This window comes from Mya arenaria, chromosome 17, assembly GCF_026914265.1.
Source record: "Mya arenaria isolate MELC-2E11 chromosome 17, ASM2691426v1".
Taxonomy (NCBI): Eukaryota; Metazoa; Mollusca; class Bivalvia; order Myida; family Myidae; genus Mya; species Mya arenaria.
The window spans coordinates 32,013,168-32,028,073 of record NC_069138.1 but is presented as its reverse complement, the minus strand read 5'-3'; the positions used below and the strand labels follow the sequence as shown (position 1 = coordinate 32,028,073).

The 14,906-nt window shown below is 34.9% G+C and overlaps 1 protein-coding gene across 4 annotated transcripts in view; it reads left to right on the top strand.

Annotated features, from left to right (window-relative positions):
• The first annotated feature begins 247 nt into the window (after positions 1–247).
• Positions 248–14,906, top strand: part of LOC128224170 (endothelin-converting enzyme homolog) — a 39,447-nt gene continuing 24,788 nt past the window's right edge. The window contains exons 1-3 of one of the 4 annotated variants that reach the window (XM_052933909.1): positions 248–330; positions 10,958–11,073; positions 12,490–12,620. In XM_052933909.1, coding sequence (XP_052789869.1) covers positions 10,970–11,073; positions 12,490–12,620 — 235 coding nt within the window. In that variant the 5' untranslated portion in view covers positions 248–330; positions 10,958–10,969. Of the gene's footprint in view, positions 331–9,769; positions 9,864–10,957; positions 11,074–12,487; positions 12,621–14,906 lie in introns of those variants that run through there. The other 3 variants (XM_052933907.1, XM_052933908.1, XM_052933912.1) reach the window with 3 other exon arrangements.

The window sequence follows — 14,906 nt, the reverse complement described above, 5'->3', positions numbered from 1 at the left end:
CATAAATGATTAACAAATCGACTTGTTTAAGTATTTTGATCATCTACCTTTTTATTAGCTGAATGTTTGAACATGTTAAAATAGAACAATAATTGATTTTAAGGTGTTCGGGATTTAGATTCTGTTAGGGTCTTGGAGTAGAACACCGGTATATCAAAAAAGGCCCGTTCCGCATTTCAGGAACGTTCTGATGGTGAAAAATTAATTCGATACCTGTAGAAAAACGATTTCGCAATTGTGTCCCTTAGTTTCTTCCCGCCAAATCTTGACAGTTGCTGTAAACATCACAAAGATGAATGTAGTCTTACATGACTATGATTTTGTTTGTAGGTAATGATGTTTCAGCAGAATTATTCGATAATTGTGCTCTTGTGCGCAGTTCAGTGGCACAAATTTTGGAAATAAAACAAAAACGTCTGAAATGGCCAGTGTATACCAAAAGAGGGGGTGGGGGATTGACACCCTCAGGTCTCAAACCCACGACCGCTAGACTAGATTAGGAGACCAATATAATTTATATGATTATACTGGCTAAAATTAACCTAAGGCTTAGCATAGCATGGCTCTTATCACATATGTAATTATATGATTTCAAGTAAAATGCTTAGGCCAAAAAAAAAAATAGGTCTGTTTCCGGTCGCCCGACCGACTCCTTATTTCCGCGCCGACCCTATACTTTTTATTGGTGTAAAAGTTAACTACGCGCATATTTAGTACTTTTCGGTACTTTCTTTCCGTTAATTCTTTGGTCTCATTTCGAATTCGGTAATTTGATAAGCAGTCTATTAAAATGTCGGCACCAATGTCGAGTTCGTCAGTCAATAATCGTACAGTTATATATTAATCCTGCATAGCAATGTCCATGCTCTCCACGAGATCCTCGTGGGTATAACTGTAAGTTATGTGACGTCACACAGTGTGACTCTTTGATCTGAAGCCGATAGAATGTGTTTATTCAGTTCAATGCATGTATAAAATGGTGTTTTAATTAACTTGATGAAGGATTTTCACTACAGGCTTAATAAATAAGTTTATGACCATTGATTACTACGGATAAATTAATAAGTGGTAAAATGCAAACATTCAGAAAAAAGGCAGGTTAAACAAACATGTAAATAAAATGTAAAAATGGTAATTTTCTATGTTTTCGGACAGCGAAAAAAATAATTAATTTAAGGTGTCCGAACTCTTAGGTGAATTACGGTATCACTTTCAAATAGTTAGTGTCTTAAATTTAGTACTAAACATATTTTTGAGATTTAAATAATAAATTAAGTTTCATACTCTTCAGGGTTAGACACTAACATTTTTCACAAGGTAGTCCCTCGGACTACTGGATCTAAAATCCAGGTAGTCCAGCAAAAATTCTGATAGTCCAAAAAAAATGCAAGCCTGCAACAGATTTCTTCAGTGTTCTGTTAGACTTCTCCATAAAAACATCGTCAGAACAACCCTTTGATCATGTTTCTTATCTGTCTCAATCTTAAATTTTCCACTTTCTTCAAAACAATGTTTGGCCTTCAATTTTAAAACCTTAAAAAGTCTAAAAACCATGCTAAAATACCCCAGAATAAAAACCATGCTAAAATACCCCATAATCTGTCACTTTCAGGAAAATGGTGCAATAAATCAATTGACACCTCGACCGAGATCGTTGCTAAGTTACGGCACAAATGGCTATTTGATAACTGATATTGGCATCCTACTATTCAGAAGCCTTTGTTAATCTATTAAAACGACATACAATAATGCTTTAAAAATATAATGGAATTAATTCCCAAAATGTTATTAATTAATTGGGAGTATATAAAGATAAGAATTGTTATTGGCCCTCACTTCAATGTATAAAATGTTACGACCTTTTGGCGCGAAAATTAACGCACACAATTTCTGCCGTCATCTGCACTTACACTGAATTAGACATTTTTGACCAGTATGATTATTTTTTTAAGCTGCTCTTCTAAATGCCAGTTAAAATATTTCACAAGCCATACATTTATAATAATATAATGTTTCTTCTGTCTGCTTTATCAAAACACCGACATTTGACAATACTCTAAACGATAAATAAATTACCATGACGTATTTTCAGAAAATCTAAAAATAGTAACAACCATTAAGTTTTTGCTAACATCGTAACTATCATTGTTTCTAACCGAAAATGCAAGGGATCTAGAAATTCTACCTCATTTTAAACCCCAATCTACCTCGCTGACACGGGCAGACTTTCACATGTCTGACGATTAAAACACACTGGTACACTGCAAAATGGTTTTTCCCTTTCTAAATAAAGACATTCTACAGACTGGTTTTAATATTGATCGAAAGGCTATACGAATTGCGCGCGAAACTCACGTAACAGTCCAGGTTGTCCGGAACTCCTCGGCCATCTTCGGCAAACTTTAGAATGAGCACTTACCGGTGATACTCGCTTTTTTTTTTTAAATTTTAGCAACACGTTTTACGCGAGTTTAAATGTAATAAATATTTTATGCTCAATTACCTGATGTCATATTTACTTTTTCTAGTAGTCCGACGGACTAATGATTTAAAATTTCTTGTAGTCCGAGCACAAAACTGGTAGTCTCGGACTACCGGACTACCGTTAGTGTCGAACCCTGCTCTTAATTCAGTTGAGAATGGAAACGCTTTGTGAACACGGGTCAGGTGTACTTCGGAGATCATTGAAGTGACAAAAACAGCTTCTGACAATGTTTGGAATTTTAATATTCTATCAAATATAAGAATAGCATTATAGCACAAATGTGAAATTGGTAAATATGAAAAATTGACAAATCTGAGGCACTCTTTTTCGACATCTGTCATACAGACAAACATGTTCAACAATACATGCATTTATATTCTAGAAAATGTATATCTATACATTATAATTAATACACATTATACAGTTCTTAATAAATGAATGGACTTGTATTTACATTTCATGCTTTAGTACCTTTTAAAATTGTCTCATACGCAGTTAATATGGTTGTTTTTGAATAAAAGTCAGCCGCCTTCTATTCTAGATCACTTCCCCCCCCCCCAAAAAAAAAAATAAAAATAAAAAAAAATGCCTACCTACCTACCCTCTTTTTTTTGGGAAGGAGACCGGAAACGAACCTATTTTTTTTTTTTGGCCTTAGAATTGTATTGAAATGTCATATTACTATTTAAACAATATTAAAGGACTGAAGGGTCATAGTTTGTTGTCCAAGCTATGAACACTTTGATAACACAGATTTTTCTTATACAAAATGTCAATGTCAGGGATTGAAATGTTTGATTGCATTATTTAATTAAAAAACAGGAGGTGGTACTAAGCTTAATTTTCCCTCAGCATGAAAAATATAATTATTGAAATCGAGTGGAAACGCAACATCTGTTTGGAATAGGTTTCAATGTTGTTCCATGGAGAGTCAGTCGTGATCAAAATGGACTAACCACAGTAATGGGAACTTTCTTTAACATTTGGATATTCATTTTGTTCCCTAAACGCCACAAGTTGACTGTTTTAAACCAATGTAAAAAATATTCTTCAACTGAAACTCCTGAATATTTAACAATGCATTGATAATAAAAACAAAAAAGTTACAATTAAATTATTTTTAGCAAATACTTTCTATTATTACACTTTTAAGTGTTTCATAAAACACTCATTTTGATCGACTTCTGTCAACAAAACATCGCCATTTTGGAACTATCTAGCAGGTGCCCATTATCTTGAGGCTCAATAAAAATGTTTGATAAAAAACAACCTTTATGAATTTCCTTTCTCGTACATGTATGCTCCTCATAAAACATATCATTTCCTATTTTAACTATGTTCAATCATTTTTAGCTTGACTATTCAAAGAATAAGGAGAGCTATCCTAGTCACCCGAGCGTCTGCGTCGGCGTAACCACTTATGTTAAAGTTTGCATACCCAGTCATTGAAATTAGACTTTCGGATGAACAAGCCCCGAATTCTTATACTAGTGCTTGGCGTCAAATTTTTGAACAAGCCCTGCTATATAAAATTCAGAATTTGAGCAAGCCCGAAAAATATTTTACCAGTGCAGGGCTTGCGGGCTTGTGTTAATTTCGACCACTGCGTACCACCTCAAATATTTTCAAAGTCCATTGACATATATGGCTTTGAAACTTTGCTCACTTGTTCACCATCATGCCCCCAACCTATACACAGGAGGAGGTAACTCTCAATCATTTTGACAAAATTATGCCTGTTTTTCTACTTAGAATTTACATTGAAGTTTGCGTACCACCTCAAATATTTTCAAAGTCCATTGACATATGGCTTTGAAACTTTGCTCACTTGTTCACCATCATGCCCCCAACCTATACACAGGAGGAGGTTACTCTATCAAGCATTTTGACAAAAATATGCCCCTCTTTCTTCTTAGAATTTACATTGAAGTTTGCGTACCACCTCAAATATTTTCAAAGTCCATTGACATATGGCTTTGAAACTTTGATCACTTGTTCACCATCATGCCCCCAACCTATACACAGGAGGAGGTAACTCTATCAAGCATTTTGACAAAAATATGCCCCTCTTTCTACTTAGAATTTACATTGAAGTTTGCGTACCACCTCAAATATTTTCAAAATCCATTGACATTTGGCTTTGAAACTTTGCACGCTTGTTTACCATCATGCCCCCAACTTGTACACAGGAGGAGGTAACTCTATCAAGCATTTTGACAAAATTATGCCCCTTTTTGTGTCGCCTGAAAAGACGACATATAGGGGTTACTTTTGTCGGCGGCGGCGTCCGCGTCCCATTTTCGCTTGTCCGGGGTATATCTCCTAAACTATTAGTGGTATCAACTTGAAACTTCATATGTAGATAGATCTAATTGAGGGCAAGTGCAGTGCACAAGAACTGTTACTCTTGCTTCCATATTTTTAGAGTTATTGCCCTTTGTTATTTTTCATGCTTAAAGTTTTGTCCGGGGCATATCTTGTAGAATATAAGAGTTATCAACTTGAAACTTCATATGTAGATAGATCTCATGGAGGGCAAGTGCAGTGCACAATAACAGTAACTCTTGCTTTCTTAGTTTTAAAATTATTGCCCTTTGTTATTTTTCATGCTTAAAGTTTTGTCCGGGGCATATCTTGTAGAATATAAGAGTTATCAACTTGAAACTTCATAGCTAGATAGATCTCATTGAGGGCAAGTGCAGTGCACAATAACAGTAACTCTTGCTTTCTTAGTTTTAAAGTTATTGCCCTTTGTTAAATTTCATGCTTAAAGTTTTGTCCGGGGCATATCTTGAAGAATATAAGAGGTATCAACTTGAGACTTCATAGCTAGATAGATCTCATTGAGGGCAAGTGCAGTGCACAATAACAGTAACTCTTGCTTTCTTAGTTTTAAAGTTATTGCCCATTGTTAATTTTCATGCTTAAAGTTTTGTCCGGGGCATATCTTGAAGAATATAAGAGGTATCAACTTGAAACTTCATAGCTAGATAGATCTCATTGAGGGCAAGTGCAGTGCACAAGAACCGTTACTCTTGCTGCCATATTTTTAGAGTTATTGCCCTTTGTTAATTTTCTTGCTTAGGTTTTGTCCGTGGCATATCTCGTAAACTATAGGAGGTTTCAACCTGAAACTTATTCCGTAGGTATATCTGATTGAGGGTTCAAATGCCACCTACACTTGAAAGTTAAATGGCAACATCATTGTCTATAAATGAATAAAATGCCAATCTAACAGCTATAATGTCGACAGTAAATAATTCGTCAGGCGACACATCCGACTCGCGGAGTTCTAGTTAAACTTAGAATTTACGTTAAAGTTTGCGTACTACCTCAAATATTTTCAAAGTCCATTGACATCTGGCTTTGAAACTTAGCACACTTGTTCACCATCATGCCCCCAGCATGTACACAGGAGGAGGTAACTCTATCAATCATTTTGACAAAATTATGCCCCTTTTTCTACTTAGAATTTACATTAAAGTTTGCGTACCACCTTAAATATTTTCAAAGTCCATTGACATATGGCTTTGAAACTTTGCACACTTGTTCACCATCATGCCCCCAGCCTGTACACAGGAGGAGGTACCTCTACTAAGCATTTTGACAAAAAAATATGCCCCTTTTTCTACTAAGAATTTACATTAAAGTTTGCGTACCACCTGGAATATTTTTAAAGTCCATTGACCTATGGCTTTGAAACTTTGCACGCTTGTTCACCATCATGCCTCCAACCTGTACACAGGAGGAGGTAACTCTATCAACCATTTTGAAAAAATTATGCCCCTTTTTCTACTTAGAATTTATGTTAGAGTTTGCGTACCACCTCAAATATTTTCCAATTCAATAAAAAAGACAATTAATGTAAATATCTCCGCACATCATGTATTGCATTTAAATCTTATCTAACAGTGATCCATGCATGTTTTGCCAAAACTTTTCAATCCATACACCGAAAAGCGGCGGAATAGTCGAGCGCGCTGTCTCTATGACAGCTCTTGTTTAGGTTAATTATTTCACTGGTCATATGATATAATCACTTAATAATATCTGAAATACTTTATTTTCATACTTTCAGGCGACACATCCGACTCGCAGAGTTCTAGTTAAACTTAGAATTTACGTTAAAGTTTGCGTACTACCTCAAATATTTTCAAAGTCCATTGACATCTGGCTTTGAAACTTAGCACACTTGTTCACCATCATGCCCCCAGCATGTACACAGGAGGAGGTAACTCTATCAATCATTTTGACAAAATTATGCCCCTTTTTCTACTTAGAATTTACATTAAAGTTTGTGTACCACCTTAAATATTTTCAAAGTCCATTGACATATGGCTTTGAAACTTTGCACACTTGTTCACCATCATGCCCCCAGCCTGTACACAGGAGGAGGTACCTCTACTAAGCATTTTGACAAAAAAATATGCCCCTTTTTCTACTAAGAATTTACATTAAAGTTTGCGTACCACCTGGAATATTTTTAAAGTCCATTGACCTATGGCTTTGAAACTTTGCACGCTTGTTCACCATCATGCCTCCAACCTGTACACAGGAGGAGGTAACTCTATCAACCATTTTGAAAAAATTATGCCCCTTTTTCTACTTAGAATTTATGTTAGAGTTTGCGTACCACCTCAAATATTTTCCAATTCAATAAAAAAGACAATTAATGTAAATATCTCCGCACATCATGTATTGCATTTAAATCTAATCTAACAGTGATCCATGCATGTTTTGCCAAAACTTTTCAATCCATACACCGAAAAGCGGCGGAATAGTCGAGCGCGCTGTCTCTATGACAGCTCTTGTTTAGGTTAATTATTTCACTGGTCATATGATATAATCACTTAATAATATCTGAAATACTTTATTTTCATAAATGTTATGAAATACACAAAAATTCATGTTAAAAAACTTGTAGTTTTTTCTTAATTTGATCATGAACATTTTAGGAAATCAACTTAAGTTAAGAAATGACTTAAGATGTTTTATGCATACAAGCTCAGTTCTTATTATCATACTCCTTATAAATTGGAAGAGTATACAATTTCCCTTATTCACCCAAAGCTTGTGCCACATTTAACTCATAACTTAAAACATAAATCCTTAAAGTTCATAATTTTTATTATTACAACACCTGGGATTTTTATGCCCTAAAAAGTGGCACATAGTTTTCTAGTCGTTTGTATGTCTGTCCATCCATCCCCACGGTTTCCGATCAATATCTGAAGAGTGCTTATTAAGCTTTGGAAGCAGGTTGGTCATGACCAGCAGATAAAGCCTCTTTATTTTGAGGTTAGTTGGTCAAAGGTCAATGTTGTGGTGACCTTAATATTACCTTCAGCTAAAAATCAGGTTCCGATCAACATATGAAGAACACTATGGCCCAAGGACCTCAAACTTTTGAGGCAGGTTGGTCATAACCAGCAGATATACCCTATTGCCTTAGAGGTCAGTGGGTCAAAGGTCAAGTTTCTTATCAAAAATTGAAAACGCTTTGCATCAAAATTAGTCCTGTAAACATTATGAAATTAAAGCAAGTTGGACTATACAACCACCAGCACAATTTAATCTTGAAATAAAAAGTTAAATCATGATTGTTAATTTTCAAATCATTAATTTACTGCTTTGGAAGTGTAATAGATACAGAAAGTCTTGAGATCTGTTGATTAAATTACTAAATCTGAGACAAGTGTGTCAGTCACAGGCACTTGTTTATATTTAAATAGTGTTAGCACATTATCAAATATTTTATGTTTAAAAATTAACAACAATGTAGATAATTACGTTGTTAACTTTAACAAAGTTCTGCAAAATCGGCCCAATGTCACTTAATAGACTAATACACTAGTTACCATTAAGAATTTCATTTATTGAATTGAGTATGTAGTTGCACTTGGCTTTTGACTTATATGTACATGTGAATATACAATACTGTGTTTTATTTATAACATTCAAACACCACATCAAATAAGTACGTCTACATGACTTTATTTTCTATGATATTATCCATTCAAGAAGCAAATGATATTTTGCTAACACTTGTAAAAATTTAACACACGCATACACAAGAACAATAATCTGAAATTATTTTCTATCACCATTACGAATTGCATTTACTTGGTGCTGCAGTCAGGACGTTACTCAGAAAGCATTAAATGTAATGCACCAGGCAATTGTATCCATGCGCCACATCCCCCACGGATAGCCAGGGAAATGGCCGTGTTTTTACTTTCCTGGTGGCTCGGCAGTGCTGGATAAATGCGGTGGTTTTGTCTTCGCGCCAAATATAGCGGGGAATGGGCCTTACCTTTGGTCCCTGGGGTGCGGGGGCATTTGGCGGGGTTTTTACCAGCAGTTCATTTCCGTAGGGCGGGGATTTTACCCGGGCTTGTCTAGACCAAAAGTCAAAGTCTCCGCTATTCCAAGGACCTTGGGGGGGGGCGTTGTTACAATTGACTGCTGCAGTGCATAAGGTGTAAACACAATTTAAAAATTGTCAACATTGAAACAAAGTTAAGATAATTTGAAACTATTTAAGATTAATGGAAGAAACTCAGATGTTCTTAAGTTCAGGATTCATCTTGAATTCAGGAATTAAGATTTATTAACTTCAAATTATAGCACAGTTGTAAAGATTGTGTATTGTTCAGTTATTGAGTCAAAAACACTTGCTAATGATTTGCCACTCTTTACATACAAAAAAAAGAAAAGTGCATTTTACAAATACATGAGCGATCAGTCCCTTTAAACTCCTTTACCCTTCTTTGGGCATGACTCCCTAATACTCAATCTAACCCTGGCTATTTTCAGGGCTCACAATTATCATCTGTTAGATCTCCATAATTAAATAACTAGTAATAATTTTTTATTGGCACTTTTTGCTGTGAGGTAGTTTGGTAATGTGTAGTTTTCTAACCTGTTATCATTTTTTTTTAATTCCTACATGTAAACAAATGAACATGCCAAAGCCAAGACCGTCCCTTTTAATATTCTAAGTAGATTAAAAAGAGAATGCGGCAGTAACTTTAATTCTAGTAGAACGTGACCATGTTCCACATGCATGTATTGTTTAAATGTCAACAGATCATACAGGTGTATCCGGTAGGCATTATTTGCCACACTGTCAATAATAATCTGCATGTAGCTGTCACCTATGGCAGCAGATGTTCAGATTTGGATTCCTATTTCTAACAGTCTGCTGGATATTTACATTTTCACATCTGAGTCATTTCTCTAGCTTCATGTTACCATTGATTTCTTGCACATGTCATCCACTTGGCTAGTAGTTTGTAGCATATATGAATAGCTAGAATTGTGACAGAAATTGGCTTTTAAAGGTCAAGCTTGGATTGTTATTCTGCAGGGAACTAAAGTGAGTGTTTTCATTCAATATACATTATTAAATATAAATTTAGGTTTATATATTTGATGGTAAAAATCTGAGGCTGTTACTTTCTTACTTTTTAATTTTGAATTATTCAAATTCAATTCAGTGTTTTATTAAGCAGTTCATGAATGTCTTGCAAACATTTCAGCATTGGTGCAAACTACCAAAAAAAAACAACATTTTCCTGTACATTTTACACTAAGCACAATAATATTATACACCCAGTATTTAATTTTATGAAAAACTAACTTCATGTTTTATTTTGAGGAATTTGACCAGATGTGAATAAAGTAATTCTTAATATTGAGCAGATTAATATTATACCCCGCCGACCCAGTTTCAGGAGGAGGAAGGTGTTTTGTCATTGTCCGTCCGTCTATCTGTCCATCTGTTTGTCTGTCACACTTTTTACTGTCCAGAACCATATCTTGGTTGAGACTGGTATGATAATGTTTCAACTTGATTAAGTCTCAACCACTTTTTAAAGTGGGCCACATGAGGTCAAAAACTACGTCATTAGGTCAAATTGTTGAGAAATCTTGGGAACAAACAGAAGCAATGTATCCACTCTAATCTTTATGAAACATTGAATATTTGTATCGATAAAATCAAATTAGTTTGAAATTAGGTCACATTGGGGTCAAAAACGTAAGTCACTAGACACTAGGTCAGATCTTAGAAAAATCTTTTGAACAATCATTCTAGAGGTCCAATCTTCATAAAATGTTATCAGAATGTTTGCTTTGATTAAATCTACTTTTAGATTTAAAGCTAGGTAATTTTGTGTCAAAAACTTGGTTACTAAGTTAATGCTAAACTATAAATATATTTTTATTTTATTTCAAACTACATGTAATGCAAACCAACTCCTATCTAACATTCATAAGGGTCAATCACCCTGGAGCCATATTGCATGTTCGGTTGGACCTTGATTTTCATTTCATTGACTTTGCCTAATCAGGCAGAGCATATCAATTCAAGGTAATTGCTTGTTTTATCTGTTACTAAATTAACAGTGTCCGTTATGAAATGAAAACTTCCTTCTAGTTCAATACAGTAGTCTATATTTCTATTCCTAGGTGCAGTGTGTAATGAAGCCGAAGCTTGGTGAGTGGCAGCCCCTAGATCTGGTGGACAAGGAAGCTGTGAAACCGCTGTGTTCCTTCAACAGTCGAGTGGCTGCGCATGACCATAGGTATGTTACAACTGTGTTTGTTTTTCGCAAGGGGTGTCTGTGTTTGTGTGTCTTTGGCTATATGGTGGAAAAAGCTGTGAAACCCTTTTAGTTTCTTCAACAGCCCAGTGGCTGCGCTTAACCATAGATATGTTACAATAGTGTTTGTATTTTTTTTGGGGGGGTGGGGGGTCTGTGTTTGCGTGTCTTTGGCTATTATGGTGGATGAAGCTGTGAAACCCTTTTAGTTCCTTCAACAGCCCTGTGGCTGCGCATAACCATAGCTATGTTACAACAGGGTTTGTATCCCAGGCCTCCATATCACAAAAATACTCAAGTCAAATCTCAATCTCAATTTCACTCAGTTGACCGCATAAAAGCATGGTTTGATTCAAAATCTTGAATGTATTCATACTTTTTGATAACGTAATATCTCCTTCTGTGGTACGTTTTTGAACTAAAATGACAGCATCATTTAACTGTTGTGTATACCGTAAATGCCATTATTAATTTTGATGCCTTTGAAGGAAATGTGGATTGTGAAGTTAAAAAATAATAATGAAAAGGATGGTTAAATATGTTGAAATTTAATAGCCGTTTAGCTGGTTTTTTTTGTGTATTTAAATGTACATGTATAACTTTCCAGAAAATTTTGAAAAACATCAAAAGGTGATAAATTAGGGCATGACATTCAAACATCAGGGTCTGAACCCGGATACACTGGGTTTGGAGTCAGGGACCGAAGCCATTACACCACAATACACAGTTAGTTTGCGAGGGTTTTATGTAGGAAATTAACACAATTTAACAAGTTTCAACATTTGAATATTTATTGTTTTGATAACTGAGGTGGGATGTGGGAAGATATTTAAAAACAAAGTTATCATTTTTTGTTGGCATTGTTTACTATATCGTAATTGAGTAATGAGCTTTTTATATCATGTGAATAAGGTCTAATTTAACCTAATGTTTATCTTTTATTCCTTATTATATACATATGAAATCGCAATAGCCAAGAATGCCCTTTTAAAAAAATAACATCCAAACTTAATTGCTACAAAACTTTATGGTATTTGATTTTTAATTTTTTAAACTTGTAGTTTGTTCTTAGATCTTGAATGAATTATGCACCAGTCAATTGTTACCACGGCTTCCATAGAACCGGGGGTAAACCTGGTATAATGGGGGAAAAGGTCGTGTTTTTACCTTCAAGTTGGACCGCAGTGCCGAGTGAATGCTTTGGTTTTGTTTTTGCGCCAAAAATAGCGGGGAATGGGCCTTATCTAGGATGTCGTTTGGTTAGGGGGCATTTGGCGGGAATTATACCAGCAGTTTGTTGCCGCAGGGCGGGGATTTTACCTGTCATTGGCTGGGGGGAGGAGGGCCGTGGTTACAAATGACAGGTGCATTATGCTTACCTTTTCGGGCTTCTTTCAGGTATTACACTCTTGGCAACAACCACAGCTCTGTATGTGATTCAAATAATACCTACAGTCACATCAACAGCGGCGATGATGATGATGATAATGACTCTGTAAATTCCGATGTTGTTTTTGCACAGATTAAAGGTAAGTTAGTAGTATTTGATTGTTAGTGTGGTTAAAAAGTGTGTATGGCAATCATAGCTTTTGTTTACATAAAATATCAATTATGTGAGACATTTAATATATGATGCTACTGTTATTTATATTTCAGTATTTCCTACTGGTCTTTCTCCAACTTATTCTAAAATTCCATGTTCCTACATAATATAAATAATTGATGAAACTACGAAATTTTGAATCAGAACAGAATAGATCATTTATTGACTTACATGTATATTACACATAGTGTTACGTCTCGGCCCAAAGATGCAACAGATGGGTTCAGAGAAAAGCAAGCTTGACCCTGAAGGTGTTGACTGGTCTTATAATACATAGGTCCTGAACCTCCAAACAGAGAACTAGTTATGCCAATTTGCATATTACGAACAAAGTACATAAATGTACTATGAATGCACTACCACCTACAGCGGAATGTTTCATTCAAGTTACTCTTTGTCATTATAGACATATTTTTAAACATATTGATATATAAACATATAGGACATCAAAAAGAAATACATTTCATGTCAATATTGAAATATATATTGCAATTTAATCAAAGTATTTATTTTTTTCCAAATTGACTGTGCATTGCAATGATTTATTGAATAAAAAAAGGAAACCCTGAATGACTGATTATAAGACACTTTTTTTTCCCTCGAATATTGGTCTAAAAACTTCCTGTGTCTTACAAACAGTAATAAGCTTTTGACATTTTTTTCTAAAGTTGATTTCAGGCCGAATTCGGCTATTACGGTTTACGGTAATCAGCAGAAAAGGTGAGCACTGGCATGATTTGAACCCATGATTTGAGATTCAAATTTCCGCTCTAGATACAGAGCTATTTTGATGTATGAGTAAAGGAGTTGATAAATGCTGAATATTAAATCTCAGAAAAAAAGGGAATTCCATTCAAATATCAGCTTAATTCAACTCAATCTTGGTTACCCATTTATTGTGAAAAGTTGAGGCATATCCTATGGAGGGGCCTCATTCACAACACCACCTATTAGTGCTAAGGCACCCCGCTCCCCACCTTCCCCACACCCATGGGATCACCAAAAAGTCATTCAAATATAATCATTTAGAAGAGCTCTGACAAAATCAATTAAGCGGATGACAACTGCCAAAGTTGGATTTTAACTTACAAGAATAACTGCCAGACTTCCATTTAGTCATAAATTGGCTGTATTAAGAGAGTAATTTAGAAGCCCATGGAGTTATTAAGAAGCCCAGGTATTCACACTGGCTAGTATAGGTGATTGGTAGATGTTAATTATTACCTAGTACTTAAAAAGTATTTCAGAGTATACAATTATACAGGAATGGTTGATTTATCGAAATATGATTTAATATACCTATTAAAACATAAATATATTTACTGAATCATAAATAAACTTGCATAATATAATGAACACTTCTCGTGTAACTTTCAAATGTTAATTATATTACACACTATGCATGGGCTATGAATGTTTATTTTGCATTTTCATTTTCTTGGATTGGTTTTTAATTTCTATATAAATTTAACCTGTGTTCTAATAATAATAAGGCCATGAACCTAATATTGGGATAACTATAAATGTCATAAATAAGATAGCTTATACAAAGATAAACATTTGAACTGAAATATTCATGGTGTTGCATCTATATCTAGTTTTTGACACTCACTGTTTGGTAGGGTTTACAAAAGTATTTGTGATGTATAAAATGTATACTGCAGGCGCGTAGGAGCTGGGGCCGCAGGGGCCGCGACCGCAGCCCCAATATTCTGGCTTAAGTAACAGCAATGGGGCTGCGAATATTTGATAACGATTTTCTTAATGATCGTATTTTAAATAAAGTTACGAGCATATAGATCAATACCAGTCTGACACGATATTGAATAAACAGGTCACCATGTCATAATTAAACCTGTGACCATCTACAAATGTAAGTGAAAGAAGAGGCAATATTAAAAAACTGTAGTTTATTGTGATAATTGCAATTTCTCGTTAAAATAGAATTGTCATTAAATAGCCAGCAACACGTATTATTTCAAACTCGTCACATTAAAGCTTGACTTTAAAATGGACGTTTTCAAATCAGCCTTAACGTTTTCCGAAGAGATCTTTTAGCACTAAAAAAACTGAACACATGGCATTCAACTGGCAATGGTTCCAAAGTCACTCGTGGCTTCACTATGAAAAGGTAAACTGCGATAATTTGTTATTTAACATAAATTGTGGGACTGCGCAATTATGAATAAATGCTATTAAACGATAATAGTTT